Here is a 17910-nt window from a genome sequence, read left to right on the forward strand (position 1 = left end):
AAGGTTTCCTTTCCTAAATCTCTATATTGAGTCATCATAAGAGGTAAGATACCTCTTCTTAAATCTAATTTTTCTGAATAGTGACCCACTCCAGATCAGAAACATTTTTTGGGGCTCCTTCCCAACACCCAGAAACCCCATCTCCAGTATGTAGCATTTACAGTAGGACATGACTTGCTACATACATACCGACAAATGGGCAGCTGCCACCACCACTTCGTGATGTCATGGTTACTGAGCTCCGTGTTCTCTTGGGTTGTGTATGGGTCCCCCAGCAGTTTACTGTACTCTGAGGTATTCGGCATAGTACAGTATGGCCGCCTCAACCACGGTTAATAAATAAGGAATAAGAGACATCTGATGTGTGAGAGCTTTACATCCTCCATGCTTCCTGTAGGAGTCAGCGGCCATCTTGGGTCTCAGGCAGTGAAGGGATGTATTGTACGGCCGGGACTCTCCCGCCTCCCCCCCACTCGGCAGTGTGGAGAAAGAGGATCAGCATTGTCCGCACCACACAAAAGGCCCTCACGCTACTCTTGGGAAAGTTTATCCATAAAAGACGTTTGTTTGTGCAGAGAGGGATGAGGGTCCGGGCCGTCCCCTGAGGATATTTACTTATTGTGACCCCTTCTGTGACCAGAGAGGCCAAATATGACAAGGCAGACGGTGCCCACTAGGCATGTATTGTATATCAAGCAGTTTATTTTAAACAGCTCAAACCTACTTAATGCCTCCATTTTTTAATCAGCCAATCACGTAGCAGCTGTACAGTGCATAATATCATGCAGGTTCAGGTCAGGAATGCCAGTGACTGTTCATATCAAACACCAATGTGGCCAATAAAGTTATTTTGACAGTGGCATGATGGTTGGTGCCAGATAGGCTGGTCTAAAGCACACCTGAAGTGACAGGAATATAGAGGCTGACATATTTATTTCCTTTTAAGCAATACCAGTTGCCTGGCTGTCCTGCAGATCCTCTGCCTCTTATACTTTTAGCCATAGCCCCTGCACAAGCATGCCGATCAGGTGCTCTGACTGGAGTGTGACCTGATTAGCTGCATGCTTGATTCAGGTGTGTGATTCAGACACTGCTGCAGCCAAAGAGATCAGCATGATGCCAGGCAACTGGTATTGTTTAATAGGAAATAAATACACCAGCCTCCATATCACTCTCACTTCCTGTACTTTGAAGCCAAACCTGAAGCCAAAATAACCTTATGAGATAATGATATTGTATGTGAAGTAGAGCTAAGAAATGGAACATTAGTAGCAAATAAAAGAGTCTCCTATTGTTTTCCAGTACAGGAAGTTACAAATGTCAGTTGTTATCTATGCAAATGAGCTTCTCTGAGCTCTTACAGTCCTGCTTTCTGAAGCTCTTAAAGTGGATCCGAGGTGAACTTTTACTCATTGCATAATTGTGTTCCTTTCCTATTGTTTATAGGGCATTCCTCAAGCCAAATACGTTTTTGTTTTGGTTTTAATACTCTAATTCCCTATAAACTAAACAAGCCACGCCCACAGCTTTTCAGAGAGCCAAGGCAGTAGCAAGGGCTCATGGGAGCTCAGTCTGGGCAGGAGGAGGGGGAGGTGTAACTAGCCAGAGATTTCAGAGGCGGAGGGAGGAGGGGGGATTAGGTTTTTTTTCACAGGCTCAAGATACAGATAAGCCTGCCTCTGTGTAATGTTTACAAGCAACATGGCTGCTGTCATTGTATCACGGGAAGAAATAATCATATTCTATTAAAGCTGTTTGCAGCTAGATTTGCTGTGTAAACTATCTAAACTTTAGATAAGATATATAGACAAGTTACTTGTTATAGTTAGTTTTTCATCTCGGATCCGCTTTAAACATCCAAGATACAGTGAGAGATAGCTTGAGATGAGGTTTTACTGCAGGAAAGTTCAAGGGGTCATTATTTCTGCTTTGTTTTATAGCTTAAAAGACAGAGTGTGGTTTTTAAACAGCAAATATGACAGAATGGTGCAGTGTTATAAAAACAGCTCTATCACTGAAAATAAAAATATGCGATTCTTTTCTTTGCTTCTATTCCTTATCCTTACTACACACACAATTCATTATATCATAAGGTTTTTTTCCGCTTGCTTTAACCACTTCTGTACTACGCTATTTTGTGCTGATCTGTGCTGCGTGGGCTCTCCAGCCCACAGCACAGATCAGGTTGCAGCCAGGCCGATCAGACTTCCCTCCCTTTTTTCCCCACTAGGGGGATGTCCTGCTGGGGGGGTCTGATCGCCGCCGGCTGCTTGCGCTTGCGGGGGGCTCTTCAAAGCCCCCCTCCGCAGCGCTTCCTGGCCTCCTTCCCCTTCCCTCCCTCTCCCTCCCCCTGTGAGCGGCGCAGGACGGATTTCCGTCCTGCGCCTGATGGGATAGGCTTTAGCCTATCAGATGCCGGCGATCCCCGGCCAATCAGAGGCCGGGGATCGCCGATCTCCTCTACGGCGCTGCTGCGTAGCAGCGCCGTATACATGTAAACACCGGGGAAGATGTTCCCCGTGTGTTTACATTTACCCTGCAAGCCGCCGATCGGCTCGCAGGGTGTTCACGGAGACACCCTCCGTGAACTGACATGGAACGGCCGCTCATACGAGCGGCCGTTTCCATGGAATACACTTCAGGATTCAGGGGCGTACATATACGCACCGAGAATCCTGAAGTGGTTAAGTATTGTTGTAACTGCTGATTTTCTGAGATTCTGACACACAAGTCTGTATTGTTTACTCATGATAATATGAAAAATATTGGGGTATGTTCAGTAAACTGCGGTAAGCAGAATAACGTGTGTAAAGTCTTATCGCAGAATGAGTAGAGCAGAATGCAATGCACGACCCTCCACTCGTCGCGTGGTAAGAGTTTACGCACGTTATTCTGCTTAGCGCTGTCAAGTGGCTATACCCCAATGAGTAAATGACAGTTCTGCAGACAGATATTGTTGTTGAGGAGGGAAGTCGTAAGAGAATGGCCAATCTGGTGCAAGCTGACAGAAAGGCTATAGTAACTGACATAACCTCTTTTTACACCTGCGGTGAGCAGAAGAGCATCTGAGCATGCCCAACACATGACATCACATTGTATTCCCCTCCCACAACTGATATCCTACTTACTGATATGATAACGTATATAGCTTTATGCTGGGAATACACGGTTTGTTTCTGCCGCTAGATTCCGTGCTCGATTGTTTTTTGCCGCTTCTCTTACCTTCCACACGTTTTTCTTATCTTTTTCTATGCATCTCTATGAGAAATCGAGCGCGGAAACGATCGGACGGGAGATCGGACATATCGGAAATTATCTATCGAGCCATCTACACGGCTCAAAAATGAACCGTGTATTCCCAGCATAACATCAGTTATTAAATTGTATGTAAATTATTTGAAGCTTTCACACTGCCGACCTGCGGTTGTAGGGCGGTGCGGTCGGCTGGTCGCAACGCCAAAAGAAGCCGATGGAGATTAGTGCAGTGCGCGGTAATCTCCATTCTGGCTGCAAGCCAAGCAGGAAGTGAGGTTCTCTAGCGCTCACTTCCTGTGGCCGACATTCGCAATGCGCGGAAGAGTATTGATAATATACGCTTCCACCAAGCACAAAGCGAATATGTGCGGCGATCAGTTTAAAATTTGTGCGGTGCCATAGACTTCAGTGTTGTCCCCAGAACTTTTTTCCAGCCGGGTGGGCCACAGCGGGAGAATGCAGGGGCGGCGCTCTGCGCAATTCTGTGTATGAGGCAGATGGGGAAGTCAGCTAATGTTAGCCGGGTGGTCACAAAAATTAGCAGATGGGGTACCCGGCTAAAAGAGCCTGGGGAGAACACTGGACTTACATGACTTCCTGTTGCTGCGCAAGTTACAAACCAACGTGCTGTTGCGCTAGCACCGGCCTTGTGGCAATAAAAAGTCACTTCCGCCAGATCTCATCGGACAGGTATGAAATAGTATGACCCAGTCACGACCTGGACAGAAACTGCCGCTTGCATACCTGATGTTTAACTCTTTCAAGCATAGAAAGAAAAAAAAAGGAACATGGCATATAGTCCTTGGTGTGATTGGCACTGTACATACACATGTCTATCTCATCCTGTCACATGTCACCTCGGTTGTCCTTTAATGATTTAGTAGAGCGCCTGTGCTGTGTGTGGACAGAGCTTTAAAGGACACTCAAGGTGAAAATAATGTAATGAAATAAACAATTGTATCTATCCTCCTTCTCCTACAAATGACTTTTTAATATATTCCACAGTTCTATATTTATTTAAGTTTTTTAATGTTTTATTGTTTTTGCTCAATGACACATTCATTGAAGTATGCCAGAGCTAAAATCTATGAACTATTGACCCTGTTTATCTCTTTCCTGCTCTCAGAAGCCATTTTCTGCAAGGAAAGTGTTTTATAGTTGTAATTTCTTATCAGTGAGGGTCACACTGTAGTCTGACATCGTCCTGACTCAGACAGGAACTGCCACTTACATACCTGATGTTTAACTCTTTCAGGCAGAGAAAGAAAAAAAGGAACACAGCATAGTTATTTGTGTGCAAGGCACTGTACATACACATATCTATCCCATCATGTCACATGTCACCTCAGGTATCCTTTAACAACTTTTCTTCAATTTCAGGTTGTTCTTCAGGAATGTTCAAACCGAACCAGGGTGATGAAAGCTGCCTTTATTGTCCCATCAACAGCCGTACCACGTCTGAAGGGGCCACCAACTGCGTCTGCCGAGCAGGCTACTACAGGGCTGACTCTGACCCCTTGGAAATGCCCTGCACCAGTGAGTATCACACAGTCTGCAGCCCCTGGGGACACTAATATGTGTGTGACACGGGGGACACAAACTTGTTGATTGGAAGTATGTAACATAAAAGGTATTTCATCACTGCCAAAGCTTAGGCATTGTAAAGAGAACCCAAGGCGGGTATTTTATATCTTAAGAGAACACAAAGGCATGTTCTGTGCATAACTACATGCCTCTGTGTCTCTGTATTGCGCCTCTAGTCCCCCCGGGGTCTGCTGTACCCCCCAAAAAAGCACTAGGCTGGCGACAATCTGCTTGTGGCTAGCCTTTTATCTACCTGCAGCCTGTCATTCTATATCGGCTCCCCCGCCGCTGCCCGCCTCCGTGTGCTTCCTCCAGTCGGACGCTTAGCCGCGACTTAGTAAGTACCTCCCAAGTTGCGGCTTGTGATTGGAGGAATCACAGGGAGGCGAGCAGCGGCGGGGGAGCCGATATAGAATGACATTCAGAGTCGGTGCTTTTTTTCCCTTCTCCAACTCCTACTCCAGGCACCCAAAAAATACTCACTTCACAGCCCTGGACACTGAGGACACAAATGTGTGTTACATGAAGTTCTGGTGCCGGGAGAAAGAGATTTCCCTGCGCACACCTGCCTTCCTACAGGCTGCCCTATCAGATAGCAGCGTAGTTGGTCATGTGACCAGTGCTTGCAGTTCTGGCAGAAGAAATGTAAAAGAGGTTACAGCCTAAGCTCTCCCCTCCTGATAATAGATTACAAATGTTCCAGGAAACCCAATCCTAACTCAGGGGGACAAGAGGAGTAGCAGCAAAATCAGCTGACGGCCAGAACGTCCCGGGAACACTCTCACTAGACACAACATATTATGGAGTGGATTCCAATACAGAGTGGATGCAGGACTTGGAGAGAATGCTCCTTTCCTTTAATGAGCAATCTACTGATATCACTGATTGTATATATTTCACGGATCTTTTAAAGGACCACTATACAAATACGAAGTACATTTTTTCTAGAGTAAAATGAGACAAATTACTTTTTTTCTATGCTGCTGTCACTTACAGTAGGTATGTAACGATTGGTGTCAGCTAAAAGATTTTCTGATTATTGCGATCTGCAGTATCACCAATAATACAGATGCTATATCTGATTATGTGGTGATCTGCCGAATCACCAATAATGCTAGTATAGCCAGATACAAGACTACCAATGTGAGATAGTGTTTGGTGTAACAGTAATTAGGATGAGCGGGTTCACCCGAGGAGCGGGTGACCCAGACAGTACTGCAGCCGGTGCTCACTATTGGGCAGGTGAGTCAGGCCGTTCTGCAGCCGAGAGTGTTGGAAGCACAAACGCAAGTAGAAGGTAATACAACCAGAGCTGAACAACTGATCACCTGTGGAGCAGGTGATTCAGGTAGTACTGCAGCCTAGTAGTGTTTGGTGCACAGCACAAGGAGGAGTAATACAATGAGTACTGCACTAACGATCCCCTGTGGAACAGGTGATACGAACTGTATTGCAGCCTAGGTGTAGTTGATACAGACAGTACTGCAGCCTAGGAGTAGATTATACAGACAGTACTGCAGCCTAGGAGTTGGTAATACAGACGGTACTGTAGTCTAGGTGTGGATGATACAGACAGTACTGCAGCCTAGGAGTAGATGATACAGACAGTAATTTCCCTCACCAGTGGCTGGGCCCACTGGTGCGGGTAGCGAGGTCAGACAGGCAGAGTAGGCAACGAGCGGACAGGTACAGTACAGAAACGGAAGACTGATTCAGCGTCAATAACAAGCCGGCAACGTGAATCAGATGGCTGAGGTACAGAATCGACAAACAGGAGGATAGTCAGAGTAAGCAGAAAGTCATAACAAATAAACAATGCAATTAGTACTTTAAGCTATTAACAGAATCTGGCTAAGTGTGGATCCCCGGCTCTGGCCGTTTCTAGCACACTTTGGGATCTGACTAGGGTCTGAGCGCTAACACGATAGCATTTGCAACAGCAGACGAGGAGCTACTGACAGGCCTGTCCTATATATACCCAACCATGCTCAACAGCGCCGCCCCAGTCACTTAACCAATCCGGACGCTGGCTGGAATCAGCTGACCGCGCGTCAGCTGACTCACCTCCTAGATGCATAAAGGTCCTGACGCTTGGCTCGCGCGCACGTAGCCCTTAACCTGTGAGCATTAGAAGGACCAGGCAAAGTCTCAGCATGTAACCGCGCGGCAGAGGCCGCTGGCTGAGACGCGGAGATAGCCACCATGCCGCTTGTCTCTGCGGCGGTATCTCCGCTATCTACTACAAGGTAATAGAAAATTTACAGAACCGTCAGGTTTTGGACTAGCCCATCTCCTCACGGGGGGTTTTCAGGGTTTTCGTTTTTTTCAAAAGCATTTAGTGAATGGCAGTTTTATCTGTCCTACTGCCAAAAAAGTGTAAAGGGAGCAGGGAGGCTGGCCAGCATCTTTGTATAAATCCTTTTCAGGGAGTGTTTTTATAAAGAATAAAAGCCATGCTGAGAATCCCACATGAAGAGATGGACTAGCCCAAAACCTGTCAGTTCTGTCAGATTTCTACTACCTACTGTACATGACAGCAACCTAGAAGAAAATGCATTTATAGCTCATTTTACTCTGGTAGAAACGTACTTCTTATTTGTATGTGTTTACATGTATTTAACATTTTACAGTTTTTCTCAATAATGGTCCTTTAAGATCTATAACGAGGCCATGTTCTTCCCTCACTGAGCTATATGCTTATATCACTGACCTGTAGACATTTCTTCCCAGGCTGTGTAATTACCTTACTGGGCCATGTGCTTATATCACTGATCTGTGCATAAATATAAATATATATATATATATATATATATATATATATATATATATATATATATATATATATATATATATACATATATACATACATACACTAGCTGATGGCCCGGCATTTTCCAGGTATGTATTTGGCTGGTGTTTCCTAACCCTAACGCACAATTACTCAATGACCTAGTTTGTGAGATTTGCGGTCTTAGGCATCAATAATTTGCATTAAAATGAAACAAATCTAATTGACTGTTTGGGGCTCCACCCCCTTTTCTGAATTTGAACCCCAGTCACCAAAAGGCCAACTGTACCAGGTTTGAGGCTTGTGCCATTAACAGTGAAAGAATGGCAGCAATTAAATATTTCCCCTTGAAAATCAATAGGTGAATTTTGATTGGCTTTTGTAGGCTCCACCCACTTTTCTGAATATTAATCCCAGTCACCCAGTGACCAACTATGCAAAGATTAGGAACGCTACCATTGACAGTGTAAGAATGGCTGCAGTTTACATTTTCCCAGTGAAATTTGTTTTTGCCACCGCCCACTGATGACCCGGCATTGCCCGGGAATGTATTTGGCTGGTGTTCGCTACAGACCCTTTTTCTAACTCTAACACACAATTACTTAATGACCAAGTTTGTAAGCTTTGCAGTCTTTGTAATCAATCATTTACATTGAAATGAAACAAATCTGATTGGCTGTTTGTGGCTCCATCCCCTTTTCTGAATTTGAACCCCAGTCACCCAAAGACCAACTGTACCAGCTTTGAGGCTTGTGCCATTAACAGTGCAAGAATGACAGCAATTAAATATTTCCCCTTTAATATCAATAGGAGAATTTTGATTGGCTTATGTAGGCTCCACCCACTTTTCATAATATTAATCCCAGTCACCCAGTAACCAACCGTGCAAAGTTTGAGAACCCTGCCGTTAACAGTGTAAGAATGGCTGCTGTTTACATTTCCCAGTAAAATTTGTTTTTGTCTCTGCCCACGTTTTGGTTATGGGAATAAAAAGTATCCTATATGTTATCCCAGCTAATGTACTATGTGTGCGCCAAATTTAATTCAAATCCATTCAGCCATTTTTGCGTGATCGAGTAACAAACATCAAAACATCCGAACTTTCCCATTTATAATATTAATAGGATATTTTTTACCAGGCATGTTCTTCATTGTGCCATATGCCAACATCACTAAAGGTGGCTATATGCAATGGTTTGCAAAAGTATTCGGCCCCCGTGAAGTTTTCCACATTTTGTCACATTACTGCCACAAACATGAATCAATGTTATTGAAATTCCACATGAAAGACCAATACAAAGTGGTGTACACGTGAGAAGTGGAACGAAAATCATACATGATTCCAAACATTTTTTACAAATAAATAACTGCAAAGTGGAGTGTGTGTAATTATTCAGCCCATTTGGTCTGAGTGCAGTCAGTTGCGCATAGACATTGCCTGATGAGTGCTAATGACTAAATAGAGTACACCTGTGTGTAGTCTAATGTCAGTACAAATACACCTGCTCTGTGACGTCCTCAGAGGTTGTCTAAGAGAATATTGGGAGCAACAACACCATGAAGTCCAAAGAACACACCAGACAGGTCAGGGATAAAGTTATTGAGAAATTTAAAGCAGGCTTAGGCTACAAAAAGATTTCCAAATCCTTGAACATCCCACGGAGCACTGTTCAAGCGATCATTCAGAAATGGAAGGAGTATGGCACAACTGTAAACCTACCAAGACAAGGCCATCCACCTAAACTCACAGGCCGAACAAGGAGAGCGCTGATCAGAAATGCAGTCAAGAGGCCCATGGTGACTCTGGACGAGCTGCAGAGATCTACAGCTCAGGTGGAGGAATCTGTCCATAGGACAACTATTTGTCTTGCACTGCACAAAGTTGGCGTTTATGGAAGAGTGGCAAGAAGAAAGCCATTGTTAACAGACATGCATAAGAAGTCCCGTTTGCAGTTTGCCACAAGCCATGTGGGGGACACAGCAGACATGTGGAAGAAGTTGCTCTGGTCAGATGAGACCAAAATTGAACTTTTTGGCCAAAATGCACAACGCTATGTGTGGCGGAAAACTAACACTGCACATCACTCTGAACACACCATCCCCACTGTCAAATGTGGTGGCAGCATCATGCTCTGGGGGTGCTTCTCTTCAGCAGGGACAGGGAAGCTGGTCAGAGTTGATGGGAAGATGGATTGAGCCAAATACAGGGCAATCTTGGGGGAAAACTTCTTGGAGTCTGCAAAAGACTTGAGACTGGGGCGGAGGTTCACCTTCCAGCAGGACAATGACCCTAACATAAAGCCAGGGCAACAATGGAATGGTTTACAACAAAACAAATCTATGTGTTAGAATGGCCCAGTCAAAGTTCAGATCTAAATCCAATCGAGAATCTGTGGCAAGATCTGAAAACTGCTGTTCACAAACGCTGTCCATCTAATCTGACTGAGCTGGAGCTGTTTTACAAAGAAGAATGGGCAAGGATTTCAGTCTCTAGATGTGCAAAGCTGGTAGAGACATACCCTAAAAGACTGGCAGCTGTAATTGCCGCAAAAGGTGGTTCTACAAAGTATTGACTCAGGGGGCCGAATAATTACGCACACCCCACTTTGCAGTTATTTATTTGTAAAAAATGTTTGGAATCCTGTATTTTTCATTCCACTTTTCATGTGTACACCACTTTGTATTGGTCTTTCACGTGGAATTGCAATAAAATTGATTCATGTTTGTGGCAGTAATGTGACAAAATGTGGAAAACTTCAAGGGGGCCGAATACTTTTGCAAACCACTGTACTGGTTGATATGCCCAACAAATAGATCCCTCTCCGATCATTATCCGATCAGAGAGGGATCTATCTGCTTGAATCCCTCTACCCACTATACAGATGTTCAATCAATATCAGCATTGAATTCATTCAAAATCCATGCGTACCTGCCAGGTCACGCCATTAGCAACAAACACCACCATCATTACTGATCTGTATACTCCTCATTGTGCCATGTACTTACATTACTGATCCGGATGTATTCCTCATTGTGCTATGTACTTCTGTTTCTTTTCCATATATATTCCTCACTGATCCATATTCTTATATTACTGATCTTTACATATTGCTCACTAAGCCGTTTACTTACATTACTGATCTGTATATATTCCCTACTAAGCCATGTACTTACATGAATGATCCATATAAATTTCTCACTGAGCTATGTGCTTACATTACTGACTAGTATATATTCCTCACTGAGCCACATATTTTCATTACTGATCTGTATATGTTCCTCACTGAGCCATGTACTTACATTACTGATATGTATATGTTCCTCACTGAGCCATGTTCTTGCATTACTGATCTCTATATATTCCTTACTGAGCCTTGTACTTGCATTAGTGATCTCTATATATTCCTTACTGAGCCATGTACTTGCATTACTGATCTCTATATATTCCTTACTGGGATATGTACTTGCATTACTGATCTCTATATATTCTTTACTGAGCCATGTACTTGCATTACTGAACTCTATATATTCCTTACTGAGCCATGTACTTGCATTACTGATCTATATATATTCCTTACTGAGCCATGTACTTGCATTACTGATCTATATATATTCCTTACTGAGCCATGTACTTGCATTACTGATCTCTATATATTCCTTACTGAGCCTTGTACTTGCATTACTGATCTATATATATTCCTTACTGAGCCATGTACTTGCATTACTGATCTCTATATATTCCTTACTGGGATATGTACTTGCATTACTGAACTCTATATATTCCTTACTGAACCATGTACTTGCATTACTGATCTCTATATATTCCTTACTGAGCCATGTACTTGCATGACTGAACTCTATACAGTGTATATTCCTTACTGGGATATGTACTTGCATTACTGATCTCTATATATTCATTACTGAGCCATGTACTTGCATTACTGATATCTATATATTGCTTACTGAGCCATGTACTTGCATTACTGATCTCTATATATTCCTTACTGAGTCATATATTTGCATTCCTGATAGTCCTTACTGAGCCATGTATTTGCATCACTGATCTGTATATATTCCTCACTCTGCCATGTACTTATATACAGTAGGTACTATAGCTATCCCCTTGCCCTTAGTATATACAGGGATTGGACAAATTAATGGAAACACCTTGAAAAATCAACAACCTATATTTTAATATGGGGTAGGTCCACCTTTTGCAGCAATTACAGCCTCAATTCTCCGAGGTATTGATTCATACAAATTGTGAATTGTTTCCAAAGGAAGTTTAGCCCATTCTTCAGTTGAAACACCTTCCAGTTCTTTTAGTGACGATGGCGGCGGAAATCGACTTTTTATTTGAATCTCTAAGAACGACCATAAATGCTCAATAATGTTGAGGTCTGGGGATTGTGGTGGCCAGATGAGATGCTCAACTTCATTAGAATGTTCCTCGTGCCATTCCCTAACAGTTCCAGCTGTATGGATTGGGCCATTATCATCTTGAAAGATGGCATTCCCCTCCAGAAACAGTTCTTGAACCATAGGATGAACTTGGTCGCACAAAATTCCTAAATAGTCTCGGCTGTTAATTCTTCCATGAATGGAAATCATTGGCATGGCGGATTTCCAAGAAATAGCACCCCAGATCATCACAGAACCCCCGCCATGTTTACGGTTGGGAGAAGGCAGTCTGGATGAAATGCTTCTTTCGGCTGTCTCCAAATGTACACTCGGCCGGAGGTTGGAAATAAGGTAAACGATGATTCTTCAGAGAAAATCAAATTTTTCCACTGCTCAAGAGACCAATTCTGGTGGTTTCTACACCACTCTAAATGCTTTAGCAAAGAAATGAAAAAACAGATGAATGCTTACCTGCAAAAAAGTGCAAACCCCACTCATGGGATAAAATACACAATGAGCATACACATGACCTGTCTACCACTTGGAGGATGTTAGTTTCCACTAACAGCTTGCATGCAATTTGTTAGGTACTCGTCCCTCCCACTGTCGAAGAAGTCTTTCCTCCATGGGAGGGGACCTAACACTAACTAAATTCTACCTATGCATATGCATAGCCTGGGCGCGCTACCAGTAAAATTGAGAATTGCGCAAAAAATTTGCGCAACTCTAAATGCTTTGAAACATTTGTGTTTGAGAGCAGAGGTTTTCTAATTGCAGTTCTTCCGTGGAATCCAGATTTGTGCAGCTCTCGATGAACAGTTTTTGTGGAAACTGGGTTCTGTAGGTGTTCATTCAGTTCTGCAGTGATTCTGCAGTGATTTTAGGAGCGGTGGTCTTGCAAGATTTTCTAACAATTCGATTTAGAGTCTGACGGTCTCTCTCAGACAACTTCGACTTTCGGCTACAACAGTGCTTTGCTGAGGACGTTTTTCCTTTTCTTTCAAAGGCAGTCATTACTTTTGAGACAGTACCTCTTGAAATGCCAAGCATTCGGGCAGTTTCTGTTACAGTAGCACCTGCTATACAAGCGCCAACAATTTGGCCTCTTTGAAAGTCTGAGAGATCTGCCATTTTTATAAATTATAACCAACTTTTTAAACTGTTTAAATATCTGTAAAAAAACAATTATTTTAATTAAACATATCAAATAACAAAAATAATAAACAAAAAAAATGTAACCTATGTCAAGTTTTGATTGTTTAAAACATGTTCAAAGATTAAGATGCCAACATGTTAGGTGTTTCCATTATTTTGTACAACCCCTGTTTGTACTATATATAAATACTAGCTGATGGTCCAGGTATGTATTTGGCTCGTGTTGGCTTCGGCCACTTTTTTTAACCCTAACACACAATTACTAAGTGACCAAGTTTGTGAGCTTTGCAGTCTTTGGCATCAACAATTTGCATTAAAATTAAACAAATCTAATTGACTGTGGCTCCACTTCCTAAGTCTAAGGGCTTGATTCACAAAAGAGTGCTAACTGTTAGCACAGCCGGTTTCGCGCGAATTTTCGCATTGCGCGCGATCACGAATTTTCATGCGAAATGATAACGTTTTTGTGCGCAAACGCGATTCTTACCGCGAAATCGATATCGTTTTCGCGCGAAAGCGTTATCGTTTCGCACGAAAATTCGTGATCACGCGCAATGCGAAAATTCGTGTGAACACGGCCGTGCTAACAGTTAGCACTCTTTAGTGAATCAAGCCCTAAGTACCTGTCTCCACTACACGTGGATTCTGGATGCAGAAACACTGACTCCAATGAATGCCTATGGGCCTGTTTCCTCTAAACGCATTTTTTCTGATGCAGATTTCCCATAGGCATTCATTGGAATCAGTTTTCTACATCTAGAAGGGGAAACAGGCCCTAATACTTACCAGGGCTGTGGATTTGGAACAAAAATCATCTGATTCCGACTCCTCAGTTTAGGAAACCCCTGACTCCGGCTCCAACTTCGACTCCAGGTACCCAAAATTGCTCCGGCTCCACAGCCCTGTATGTAGTTACTATAACTATCTACTTGCCCTTAGTGTATATATACTATGTATAAATAACCACTCATCACCCTTTTCTCTGTATTTTCAGCTACCCCTTCGGCTCCTCAGAGTGTCATCTCCAGTGTGAATGAGACCTCACTGATGCTGGAGTGGTCTCCCCCGCGAGATTCTGGCGGCCGTGAAGATCTGGTCTACAATATCATCTGTAAGAGCTGTGGATCTGGGCGTGGCGCCTGCACGCGCTGTGGGGACAATGTACAATTCGCTCCTCGACAGCTTGGGCTCACGGAACCCCGCGTGTACATCAGTGACCTCCTGGCCCACACGCAGTACACCTTCGAGATCCAAGCTGTGAATGGCGTGACAGACCAGAGCCCATACTCGCCACACTTTGCTTCTGTCAACATCACCACCAACCAGGCAGGTAAGTGGCCATGGGAGTTGTAAAAGCCCCAGTACTCCTTCACTTCCCTATACCCTCCATCTATCCATGGCCCAACATAGTCATGTGACCACAGAGGTTCTACAGATTAAAGGAACAATATCAAACCAAGTGTTCTTAAATGACAATGTACAAATAATGTCTCAGTAGCTGTGTAAACATTTTCCTACTTTTCATGTTAAATATCAGAGGCAAAAGCTTTAATTCATTGTGTGTAGGATTTTGCTCTATTGGGACAAATCATTCTCAAAAGGGGTGTCTGCTTCAATGCACAGCCAGTGTTGTTGTTTTTTGCATATCAGACTACAGATTTTTTTTTCTCTGGGAGCAAAAAAAAGTATGAAAAGCTGTGGTGTCACACACAATATAAAGTTTATAACATGTTAAATTTCCTCTGCTCTCTTCAGACACTTCACTCAGAGACACAGGACACAGGCAGCTGCAGCTGCTGAGAACTTTCCCTCACACACAGGGTTAACAGATGCACTGTGAGGGAATTCCCCCTCCCCTCATGGCTCACTCTGCTCTCAGATTAGAGCAGACTGCCGTTAGGTCATAGTGAAATGAATTTGATACAGTAAACAAAAGAGATAAACAAGTAAATCGTATACATTATTATTTACCAGCACTTCAGGAACTCTCTCAATCCCAGGTTAAAAAAAAACATTTTAATCAATCATGTTTCTTTAACAGTAACAGTAGTCTCTCATCATAAATTATTTCAGTAATGAGGTTTTCCCTTGAGGATCAGATGTTTGTCCTGTCATCTAGTTGTATAGTTTTTACAAATGTTTTGACTCTCTGTAAATGTAGAGGGACCTCACAGAGGCTTCCTGATCTCAGTGCTTCCGATACAACCCTTGCTGATACCGACACAGAACAAAGTATTAGGTTTGATCTTTCATCACATATTCCTGACAAGCTAGGTTGAGGTGTGAGTGGAGGCAGCTGATAAGAACCTTCTCACCACGGCACAACAGAGTGACAGCAGTGCACTGATTCCCATGAAGCGGGAAACATAAATAAGTAGTCTGGTAAATCTTCACGGACAGCAGTTTATATATGTAGGAGTCCAGGGACTTGATTCACTAAGACAAATAGCACGCCTTATCAAAGTTAACATGCCTTATCAGAGTAGCATAGTGAATTTATGCCTGCTAATTGGCAATGACGAAAGCTCCACTGTCCTGAGCCCCTGCGGATTCATAGTGCTCACTATGCTGCTCTGATAAGGCATGTTAACTTTGATAAGGCGTGCTAATTTTGATAAGGCATGCTATTTGTCTTAGTGAATTAAGCCCCAGGTCTTTACAGTGGCCCGTATTTTCCTGTCCAATGATTATGAACTGCAGTGAGAGCAATCTGGAGGCCACCATTGCGGAGTTCCTGTTCATCTTTTGTCTTTATAGACACATTCTCACCTAACAGAGAAAACAGCTGGCACATCCAAAGTAAATCTTTATTGGTTTCATGTAAAAGCATATATCTAGCGTTTCAGAGCCACGTAGGGCCCCTTTATCAAGGCAACGTTTGCTTGGAGGCAACAATCTGTCTGCTGCTGTGTAAAAATTCCTGTAGAGGAAGTGGGAGTCAGGCTCCTCTAAACACTCGCACACAGCAATATGTACTCTGTTGCTGATGCCAGATGAGTACACATCGCTGCATGCGAGTGTTTAGAGGAGCCAGACTTCCACTTCCTCTATGGGAATTTTTACACAGCGGCAGACAGATTTTTGCCTCCAAGCAAATGTTGCCTTGATAAAGGGGTCCTAGGTGGCTCCGAAACGCTGGCTATATGCTTTTACATGGAACCAATAAAGATTTACTTTGGATGTGCCAGATCTTTTCTCTGTTGAATAATGCACAGAGAGCGCCATCCTTCATTTTCAGCTGTTGCACTCCACCTAAAGACAGTGAGTTTTATCCTTAAGTGTGCAAAACAATACTACAAATATAATGCATTCTCGCTGCAATCATTTCAAAAATGCTTGTTTTTTTTACAAACTGTCTGACTCTGAGAGGGGTTGTCTGACACAGAAGGGGTGTTGTCTGGCAATGAGTGTATCATCTGGCAGTGAGGGTGTTGTCTGGAACAGAATGGGGTTGTCTGGCACAGAGGGATGTTGTCTGCCATAGAAAGCGGCTGTCGGGCACAGAGGGGTGTTTTCTGGCACTGATGGGGTCTTGTCTGGTATGAAGAGGGGTCATAGATAGGAGTTGTCTGGCACAGTGATGGGTGCTCTTGGCATAGAGGGGTGTTGTCTGGCATAGCACAGAGAAGTGTTGTCTGACACAAATAGATGTTGTCTAGCACATAGAGGTGTTGTCTGGCAGAGAGGGGTTATATAGCACAGAGGGCTGTTGTCTGGCACAGAGAAGTGTTGTCTGGCACAGAGGGATGTTGTCAGGCACAGAGAGGGATTGTCTGGCACAGATGGGTGTTGTCTGGCAGAGAAAGGGATTTTCTGGCACAGATTGGTGTTGTCTGGCACAGAGAGGTGTTGTCTGCCACAGATGGGTGTTGTCTGGCACAGATGGGTGTTGTCTGGCACAGAGAGGGACTGTCTGGCACAGATGAGTGCTGTCTGGCACAGATGGTTGTTGTCTGGCACAGAGAGGGGTTATATAGCACAGAGGGGTGTTGTCTGGCACAGAGAGGGGTTATATAGCACAGAGGGGTGTTGTCTGGCACAGAGAGGGATTGTCTGGCACAAAGAGGGATTGTCTGGCACAGAGAGGGGTTATATAGCACAGAGGGGTGTTGTCTGGCACAGAGAGGTGTTGTCTGGCACAGAGAGGGATTGTCTGGCACAGAGGGGTGTTGTCTGGCACAGAGAGGGATTGTCTGGCACAGAGGGGTGTTGTCTGGCACAGAGAGGGATTGTCTGGCACATAGAGGTGTTATATAGCACAGAGGGGTGTTGTCTGGCACAGAGAGGCATTGTCTGGCACATAGAGGGGTTATATTGCACAGAGGGGTGTTGTCTGGCACAGAGAGGAGATGTCTGGCACAGAGGGGTGTTGTCTAGCACAGAGGGGTGTTGTCTGGCACAGAAGGGTGTTGTCTGGCACAGAGGAGTGTTGTCTGGCACAGAGGAGTGTTGTCTGGCACAGAGGGGTGTTTGGCACAGAGGAGTGTTGTCTGGCACAGAGGGGTGTTTGGCACAGGGGGTGTTGTCTGGCACAGAGGGGTATTGTCTGGCACAGAGAGGGATTGTCTGGCACAGAGGGGTGTTGTCTGGCACAGAGAGGGATTGTCTGGCACAGAGGGGTGTTGTCTGGCACAGAGAGGGATTGTCTGGCACATAGAGGGGTTATATAGCACAGAGGGGTGTTGTCTGGCACAGAGAGGAGGTGTCTGGCACAGAGGGGTGTTGTC

General features: G+C 44.0%; 1 protein-coding gene across 7 annotated transcripts in view; it reads left to right on the forward strand.

Annotated features, from left to right (window-relative positions):
• EPHB2 (EPH receptor B2) overlaps window positions 1–17910 on the forward strand; it is a 165267-nt gene that overhangs the window by 103937 nt on the left and 43420 nt on the right. For all 7 annotated transcript variants that reach the window (XM_068241562.1, XM_068241564.1, XM_068241563.1 and 4 more), the window contains 2 exons: window positions 4636–4791; window positions 14178–14513. In XM_068241562.1, coding sequence (XP_068097663.1) covers window positions 4636–4791; window positions 14178–14513 — 492 coding nt within the window. The remainder of the gene's footprint in view (window positions 1–4635; window positions 4792–14177; window positions 14514–17910) is intronic.

The sequence above is a fragment of the Hyperolius riggenbachi genome, chromosome 6 (assembly GCF_040937935.1).
Source record: "Hyperolius riggenbachi isolate aHypRig1 chromosome 6, aHypRig1.pri, whole genome shotgun sequence".
Classification (NCBI taxonomy): domain Eukaryota; kingdom Metazoa; phylum Chordata; class Amphibia; order Anura; family Hyperoliidae; genus Hyperolius; species Hyperolius riggenbachi.